This window comes from Platalea leucorodia (assembly GCF_965183815.1).
Source record: "Platalea leucorodia genome assembly, chromosome: Z".
Lineage (NCBI taxonomy): Eukaryota > Metazoa > Chordata > Aves > Pelecaniformes > Threskiornithidae > Platalea > Platalea leucorodia.
Window position 1 is genome coordinate 15,196,192 of NC_138858.1, and position 9,636 is coordinate 15,205,827.

A 9,636-nucleotide genomic window follows, 5' to 3' on the forward strand; every position below is an offset into this window, starting at 1 on the left:
CTTGTGCCTTTGGCTTAGGCTGGATCCTGGGTGTTGCTGCCTATGTGAATCCAACCTTAATTTAAGAGTGTCCAAAAGCATGAGTCACCTGTCTTCTCTTCCTGCTGCCTGCAGCTGCAGTTCAGGTGCCTCTCAACCCTCCTGCACTTGTGCAGCCTCAGCTGCCACTGATAATCCAAGTTTTTGCTGATGGATGTGCAGAGAGCATGGAGGTCCCTCCTGAACCTCAGTCCATGACAGCCTAGATGAACCTGGAGCAGATTTCTCAAAATAATCCTACCTGTGTCTCTTCAGTAGAGTGTAGACATGGCCTAAGGCAGGATGCATGTGTGTTTCCGGTTCTATTTCAGAACGGGGTTTTGCTTAGTGCACTCAGCTGGTGTGTGAGAGGCTGAAGGTTCAGTCTCCATCCTGCTTGCTGGTGGGCTGCTGTAACCCCACGCCCTGAAAAAGCAAAGTGCTTGTGAGGGGCTACACCTCATTCTCTGAAGTTATACATTACACTTACAAAATTCAACTTAAATAATGCTGGTATGAGTTATATAGGATATTGATTCATATTGCAATGGATCATTGGCTGAGGATTCAATAGAGTTTCTGCTGGCATTGCTGGGGTTTATATTTTCTGTCCAAGCTGTGGGAAGTGTTAAAGGTATTTTTATGCTTAATTGTAAGATGGAGTGGAACAGCTAACTGTTGCTTTCCCATGGTTAGAGCTGATCCCTGGGTAAACCATGGTGAGTCACTGGAATTTGAAAACTGGGACTAGCAGAGGTGTTTCGTGCTGGTCCTACCTGTCTGCACCTTTGTGTGTTTTGAGCAGGCAAATATAAATACTTGGGGCAAAACAATAATAAAAGAGTGCTACCTTCTTAGGTAATTATATTTGTTTATGCAAATGGGAAGCGAGGATCACACATTTGCAGAAAGATGGGCATGAAACTGGATGAAGGGAGATTTTTATGCTATAGAAAAGTAAAATGTGAATGTTCTTGTTTTGTTTTGTGCTGACTCACTGCAGAGTGTGGAAGTTACTGCCTAAACAGTAAGTATTGCAAATGATGTGAAAGCTGCTCTGTCATTGTGCGTCTGTGTCTGCTCTAGCAAGCTGGATGCTGGATTTCCATTAAGCCTGGCAAGCTTCTGTCAATAAGCCAAAATATTTTCTGGGGTTATATAGTACTTCCTTAAACCTCATCCTGTAGATATTTTAAACTGCATCCAGAGCACCTGCCAAGTGCGGAGCGGTGGCTGTAGAGCTGGCCCCTGTATTCGCAAAGCAGCAGGGCCAGGCAGCCAGCTGAGTGCTTTGTAGGGGTAGGTGCTGCTTCAGGCTGCCCTGCAGTTCAGAGTTCACTCCCACTTGTCATGAGAGCTTTGGTGCCTCTCTGCCAAATCGTGATGAGCAGAGAGTGAAGGTGTTTAGTCCTAGATCTCCTTACTGGCCCTATTCCCTTCCAGTTGCAAAGATCCTGCATGCATCAAGGGTACTGCTAAAATTTACTTGGTTTCCTAGGGTCAAATTCAGTGCAGCAAGTGAAGAGCATACGGAAGAGCAAGCAGAGATAAATGCCCATCAAGCTCCATAGAGCGAATCAGAGTGCTAGAGCAAGGGCAAGGGCTGCTGCATGGCATGGGCACCCTCCCCTGCTGAAGGCAAGAGCAGCGGGGTTCTAGTGCTGGTGTGGGACGTGATGGGGGAAGAAGGGCTCCTTTCACGCTCTGCTGCCATCCGCCATGGTCAGGGACTGTCCAGTGCAGAAAGCGAGGAATGTCTGGCCGAGCGTAACACATCTTTTGCAATCTTCCAATGACACTGGCAGGCTGCAGGCTGTGGACCGCCTGTGGTGGTTTCTTTAGACACATTAGGCAGCTTTCCTGATTTCACTATGGATGAACACAGGCGTTTGTCACTATATAAAGTTTTCAGTCTTGGCACTTAGAGCTAAATTTCATTTTGCTGTTGCTGGCTGCCAGACTACACAATTGTTGCATATCTGTGTTACAGTGAGCTCTTAAAGCCCAGCCAGCCTCTGCATTGCGTAAAGAACGCAAGCATCCATGCCCTGAAAAGGTTGACATTTATATAGATGGGATTAGCTGTGGGTTGAAGGGATTAGTTCTCAGGAAAAAAATAGGATGAAGGCAGCTATCTTGAGGAATTTATAAAACTGGCTTATATTAATGCAGCAGTCAGTTATGACAGATCAGCAGCAATGTGTAAGATGTTCAGTCAAAATCTGTTCAGGCCAGTGGTCATAGCCTACTGAAGGCTGTGTATCAAGGATGTTCAGTGATTTATACCACATACCTGAGTTATTTTGCCAAGGCCTTCTCCATGGGCAGCAGTACACCAGCTGCAGGTCTGGTTGCAATGCATGCTGCCGTCCCCGCAGCTGTACACCACAGCTGTACCAGGGGCTGTCCCTAGAGAAATGGGAGATGCTGTGTGTGGGACACCCATGAGCTCTGAGCAAAACACCCTCCAAGGCAGCACTGCAGCATGTTGAATGCACATGCCAAGAGGCTTTGCAGCCTCAGTCATACAGCCTTTAGTGTAGTCTCAGTTGCTTTCAATAGACCTAAAGTGATTGCGCGCACCCTGTATGTCCTCCCCAGAGAGAGCCTCCCCTGACACTGCACCCCAGAGGCGAGCCCTGAGTGGGCAGCAGCTGCTCTGTGCAAAGTCACATACACAAAAAGAGAAAATGGGGAGCTTGCAGGTTGCCTGTGCTGCCTCCCAGCCTCGCTTTGCAGGGGTGAGACGTCCCAGTGCGTGGTCTGCATATGGTGCTCCATTAAGAGCTGGGGAGGAGTTTCTGAGACTAAGAACAAAGGGTAGTTAATGCATAAGCTTTGGCAGCAGGGTGGCTTGAACCAAACGGAGAATCAGGGAATAAAACAGGGATAAAAATAAAATTTGCAATGTTTTCCCGATACTTCATGTTTTCCTGCAGCAAGGTTTATGGTGGAGTAATACACTAGGCCCATGACAGGAAGGGTGTAAGTAGAGGGACTGTCAGCAGTTTAAACTACCTCAACTACTGCCCCTACATTTAGGTACGAACTGGCAGTGCCTTTCTGCAAACCAGTTGTGAGTTGAGCTCAGTTCTGTGCCACAGGCAGGTACCTGCCAATGCCGGAGTGAATCAATAAAACAGTCTTGTCTCTTTCTTTTTCCTTCTATTTCCATGTCAGTTAACTGACAGTCATCTTCTTTTTTTAATTTATTTTTCAGCCATTACAGAAGCAATTGAAATTCCACAATTTATTGGTCGCAGTTACCTCATATATGATAATCCAGATATCCTGAAAAGGTAATGTGTCTCCTGTGAACATAAATATTCTGTTTGTTAACCATTAACTAGGATAGGAGCCTCATGTGGGAGGATGTTGTATATTTAATTCTTTCAATCTGTATTTGCCACATTTCTAAATTTCAGGAAGAAAATACATTTTCTATGCATATGGTTATGGCTCAGTTTGTTATAATATTTGAGCATCTTGCAACCTGTAGAGAAGTGGCATGCACAGCGTATGTCTGGCACGGAGAAGGACTGGTATGCGCTTTCTGAGAACAAAGAACAGACATACAGAGCCTGTATCTGTAAAGAGACTAAGGATTTTAACTCCTGCTTTAGCCTAAAATTTAGGTCCTCAAACTTTTTTTGGCTGCTCTGTACCCTAGAAGATGCCCGAATTCCACCAAATTGTGGGTTGTTTCAACAAATTCCTCCATCTGCCTGTATTTCAGCCACTGGCTAGAGGAGGCTTCACAAATGTTCTCACCTGCAGCTCGGTACCTACCAGGACTTCCTGATTTGTGCCTTTTATGCTTCTTCCTGGCTTCTGAGGGCGCCAAATCTACTGGACGTTCTCAAAATCTGCTTGTTGGACTGGATTTCACACTAGGCTTGGGGAGAAAAAGGATTTTCACTAATTTGTGTGGAGTAACCCTGTAGCTATTGAGTTTGGGATTCTGGAGGGACAAGTTCAATTCCCCCACTCCAAAATGCTGGAAATGGGGATGTGAACCAGAGTCCCTCACACATCAGCATGTAGGTGAGTTGCAAGACAGTAACCCACAAGACCAGCAGAGAAGAAATACTGCATCATCTTTTATGGTTTTTTTGAAAGAAGACTGTCCCAGTTCAATTTTTTACTATTATTTCCTTCTTCTACATTAAACAGGGTATCAGGATCAAGAACGAATGTGTTCATGAGGTTTAAAACCACAATGAAGGAAGGTCTTTTGATGTGGAGGGGAGACAGTCCCATGCGACCTAACAGCGATTTCATTTCTCTAGGCCTTCAAGAAGGAGCATTAATATTCAGGTAAACTTTCTCTCCCTTATTTGTGTTGCACACAGTACACTCAGGGCTTGAAGGAATTGCCACAACATATCCAGTGCACTTGTCCTTTGGTATAGTGTGAGACAATTACATCCTCAAGGTTATGTTCTGTCATGGGTCCTGTTGTTGTTGGGGAAAAGATGTGAGTTGAAGAGGTAATGTGCTGCAAGCTTTGCATCATTCCCCCTCCCTCCCTTACAATTTTTAAAATGTCCATTTTTTTAATGTGACTTTCTAAAAGTCACCTTACGAGGGTATGAGTACTGTCAGTAACTCCCCCTATGCCTCTTGAAGCACTTGCCATCTCAGTTAAGCAGAGCAGGTGTAGGGTTTGCAGAGAGCACAGCGGTCAAGGAAAAACCCTGCTGATGCCCGTGCTCACTGCAGGCTTCATTCTTCACCGGAGACTGCACATGGGAGCAGGGCTCCCACCTTCTTGAATGCAAACCCAGCTGTCACCAGGCTTTGTTACTGCCCCCATCCACAGAACCACTTATTTAAGAAACAAATAATATTACTGTCAAAAAGCTGAAATTGGGGAGTGTTGGGAAATGTTGGGCTGAACTCATGTGCTCTCTCCAGATTCGCTTTCTGCCTTGCAAACAGTTAGGCAGACTCCGTGCAACTTTTTGCATGGTGCTTTTTTAGGAGTCCTGCCTTTTGAAAGCCCTGTCTATCCTCATGATCCCCTTTTCAGTTGTGTAAGACAAATATTGAAACAGCAAACGACAAATGCCATCATTATTATGGATTGTTGTGAGACACTGTTGATTAAATGACAAAGATTTTGTTAATCATTTAAGCTAATTTGAAGCTATCTTTTACTTGACTTACGTGGTTGTTGTTTGCTACCATGGATGCATAGACAAATTGCATATTTCTATTTAAATTATTTTCTTTTAAGCTTTTTTTCGTGTGATTATTTTGTGGTTAACTTTGCAAAAACTCTTAGTTTGCTCATTGTTTTATAAACAAGGAACTGACTCTGTAGAAATGGTGCATTTTTAAAATATCTTTGGGAGAGCCTGTCTTTCCAAGATGTGTGGTAGTAAGTGGCCAGTCTATTCTGTCTGTTTTCTAGGCACAGTGCATTTTTATTAGGGTTGTTGCTATCCCCCAGACATGGAGATACACAAAGGTTTTAGACCAGAACAGCTTCAATTTTATTGAAATACCTTCCACGTGCATTTAGGAGGGTGAAAAATTAAGATCCCAAATTAAAACTCTCATAAACAAGGCCTTCAGCCTGTACCAAGCTAGAGAGATTAAAGACAACATCATCACTTCTTCAAAAAAGGCTGAACCTGGAATTAAGCTCATGACCAGGGGTAGGTACTTGAGAACAGCATGTTAAGTCTTGAGCTGCCCAGAGCAAAATGGTTGTCATAAATTTGACTCCTCCCCAGAGGTTTAAGTGACTCAAACAAACATCTCCTTTTATCCAGGATGCAGATACCAGTCTAGGAACTTCATGATTATCTCTGTGTTTATTATTAGGCTTCATCCTTTCTAACATAACAGGTCTCAACCTTCCCTATAATTCAGATGATTTGTAGATCTGCTACACGTCACGTGCTTATTTGCACTTCTCATAATTTATTTATTAACCATGTTTGCAACCTCCCACTGCTCTCCCTCATTAGGCCAAAGGTCACTGACTTTCATAACCTCCTGTTTCGGGCAGGAGCTGCCATGCAGAGGCCCCTTGCTTGCTCCCATGTGATGGTGCTGATGGTACCCACTCTGACCTGGGCAGGAGGGAGTTTTGCCTGTTGCTCCATGAGCCTGACTTTGCTAAATAAGTGCATTGCTGCTGGGCTTCCAAAGGACTCCACCAGTCCCCCCAGAATCTGAGCCATAAGGGGAGCTCTGGGGGTTAAGCAGGTGGGGCACAGAGTAAGGACGTCTGAGCAATTTGGCCAGCAGCTGGTCTTTGCAAGGGAGGCAGTAACATTTTTTTTTTTTTTTTTTAATTGTAGCTACAATTTGGGCAGTGGCATTGCTTCCATCATGGTGAATGGCTCTTTCAGCGATGGCCGGTGGCACAGAGTCAAGGCTGTTCGGTAAGTGGCCACGCTTCATCTGGGAGGCATTTTGGAGCCACCCTGCCATTAAAGGTGCTGGCTGGCGTGTCTGGATGCTGGTCGGGTGTGAATCACTGTGGCTCCATGCTCTCACATCGCTTAGGAGTTGAACTGTTAGCAACTTAGCTGTTTCAGGACGATGTACACGAAGATTATTGTATTAGAGGTGACAGTGCCAACTCAGCGCAGCTCAAGGCAGGCTGCCAAAGTCACGCAGGCTATTCTGGGGCTGTGACAGTCATTCTGTTAAACCCATACCATTTGGGTTAAGAGTATTTTTCTTTAACGTCTGCATTTTGAAATTCCCTAGTGAGCATTTTGCGGGCTGGCACAAGCACTGGAGCACGGACAGTGTGTGCCTACTTTTTCTATTTGGAGGAGGTGCAGACATCTTGCAGTGTATATATAACTCATATTTATAACTCATTACCTCATGGGAGGCAAGTGTGCCCAGCAGGGAAAGCACACATCCCTCTCTTCATGAGATGTTGGTTCCCTGGAAATTGCAGGCTGACATTAGCACAACTTGTTACCAAATTCAGTGAGAATAGGAGCCCACCAAGTGGCTTTTCTGCCAATGCAGTTATTGACTATATATAAAACGGAAGTGGCCTAAAGGCTCTAGTAAGAAACACAACTGCTTATAATTATGTTTTACCTTAGCTTGCCTATTTCTTCCCTTCTGTTGAAGCTTCTGCTGTTTACTTTTTATATTACATCTGATTTTTAACAACACGTCAGAACCTGTCCTTCCTCCCCTCTCCCCCAGCTGTGCAATGTACTTCTTTCCCACTTTTTTCTGCTCTGCAAAAGTGTCCCACACCCTTTGCAGGTCTCTGACATTCTTAGTCCCTGGAAAAAAAAACACCCTGGAGGGTCTGGGTTGCCGTAGCACACCGCAGCCTGGGGGGCTCCCCAACATCAGTCCCAAGCCTTCACCGTGAACCCTGCCAAGCACTGAGTCACCCCGGTCTCCTGGCGAGGGCGAGATGCTGCTGCTCTTCCTCCCACCTGGTTGGAGGCTGGATGCATGAGAACAGTTTGTTTTTCGTTTCAGGGATGGACAGTCTGGCAAAGTAACCGTGGACGATTACGGTGCCAGGACTGGTAAATCCCCTGGGAAGATGAGGCAGTTAAACATCAATGGAGATCTCTATGTAGGTGAGTGCTCACTGTTCACATTCAGGACCCAGATGCATTATTGTATTTGCGGGGTCAGCTGCAAGGCAGGGCATTCCAGCTCCGTCCATCTCAAGGTGAAGGCTTCACACGGCAGCCTGTGGTCCTCCACAGCCTGGTTTTTGTGGGGAGGCCTCTCTGGGTGGGATGGGGGGACTGGTATGAGAAGGGACCAGCACCGTGGTGTGCACTGTGGTACCCCCAGCAGGTGCATAGAGAAACAGCAAGCGCCAGCTGCAAACCCTGCACCTTTGTGAGAATCTGGGCACAACCTTATTCAGCTCTTATTGGTGCTACAATTTCTGCAATAAATAATTAGCATCCTAGTTTATTATCTCCTGCTTATCCCCTCTGTACTTTCAAGTGCTTAAAAGCTGTATTTAAAAAACCACAGAGCAACCTGTAAATTAAAATTCACCTCTGAGGTGCGCTAGGAAGGCTAATGGTATTGCTGGGCAAGCAGTCTGCCAGGCAGGAGCAGACGCCCATGTCGGTGAAGAATTTCTCATGGCTGCCTTTCCCCCAGGTGGCATGAAGGAAATAGCCCTGCACACGAACAGGCAGTACATGCGGGGCCTGGTGGGCTGCATCTCGCACCTCACGCTTTCAACCGATTACCACATCTCACTGGTGGAGGATGCCGCCGATGGGAAGAACATTAACACGTGTGGGACCAAGTGACAAGAGAGGAATCCCGGTGATGAGGACTCATCGTGTGCTTGTGTGTGTGGCTGAGCGTGAGCTGGCTGCCACAGCCCTCTATGGCTGGCCCACGTTCGCCATCTGGGAAGGTGACAGAGCCAAAGGGAAACCCGAAAAAAAAAACCAAAACATTTTTCCCTCTCCTTTCCTCTGCTGACCAAACCAAACTGAGTATTTTATGTAGGAACCGTCCCCTTTACCCATTAAGTGTTTAGTGAATGCTAAAGGTTGTGCATCAGTGCAAACGGCAAAGAAATGTGTGGTGTTATTGAGTAGCTCAATGACTGTGTTGTGGTCCTTAGGTTACCTTTTGTAATACCAGAGAAAGCAGTCTTGAAACACCTGCATTCATCTCACCCTGCAGTTGTACAATGACTGTGCTGTTCAACAAAATACACCCATCAGGCAGTGCATCTATGCATTCAAATGCATGTCCTGGAACAAGCAGTTCTCCTTACCACATTCTGATTTAGCTAAGTTATGTTGCATCCTGTGTAAATAACAGCTCCAGTGACTGGTTTCAAAATGTTGTTGTTTGTTGAGGAGGAAAGTTCTTAAAGTCTACTTTTTTTATTACAAGCCACAAAATCAATGAACCAATTTTGTAGAAGTAATTTTATACTTGTATATTTTTTATAGCAGCAGCAGACTTGCTTACATGTATAACTTTTAACATTTAGGTGTACTATACAATTAGCTCTTTGCACACTTTCCTAAAAATAGCAAAGTGACCTGTGGTTTAAATTTGTTATACAGGGAGCTTAATGTCTGTATTATACAGTTTTGATGGGGATATTTGTGAGTTATGACCAGCTTTAAATCTGACTCTTTTTGTTTTGTAAATTTTGACAGTTTAAAATTGTACATTATGAAGCTTTCCTGGCTTAAACAGATTAAAAGATTAGGAAAAAAAAAGAGCAAATGCTTGCTACTGTGGTATTATAAATCACTTTTTTTTTTTTCCCTGAAAAATGAGAAAAGGGATGTGCAAGAGACCTTGGTGGGTCACAGTCCACTTAAAATAAAATGTTTTCTAGGCACTGGACCAACACTTATGCAACCTTGATTGCCAAACTGTAATTTAAGCAGGCAACCAGAGTGCTGTTGAGACACTAAGGAAATGGTCCAGAATTTCATAGTTTGGAGATTTTTCTTCCTTAACTCTTTGTTTGAGGCGGATTAGTGAGCCATCGGGGGGAGCAGGGAGACCCACCGTGCAGCGGGGCGCCCCGTGGCTCGCCACATGGCAGCAGCAGGAGAAGCACAAACCTCCTCAGCGGTACAGGCTACTCTGAATGCTTATGAGTTAAAAGGAGCT

General features: G+C 45.0%; 1 protein-coding gene across 1 annotated transcript in view; it reads left to right on the forward strand.

Annotated features, from left to right (window-relative positions):
• Positions 1–9,138, forward strand: part of EGFLAM (EGF like, fibronectin type III and laminin G domains) — a gene marked incomplete at its 5' end in the record, with an annotated part of 75,009 nt that extends 65,871 nt beyond the window's left edge. The window contains 5 exons of the mRNA XM_082335627.1: positions 3,239–3,317; positions 4,192–4,335; positions 6,333–6,416; positions 7,495–7,598; positions 8,143–9,138. Of these exons, the coding sequence (XP_082191753.1) occupies positions 3,239–3,317; positions 4,192–4,335; positions 6,333–6,416; positions 7,495–7,598; positions 8,143–8,297 (566 nt within the window). The 3' untranslated portion in view covers positions 8,298–9,138. The remainder of the gene's footprint in view (positions 1–3,238; positions 3,318–4,191; positions 4,336–6,332; positions 6,417–7,494; positions 7,599–8,142) is intronic.
• Positions 9,139–9,636: the final 498 nt, after the last annotated feature.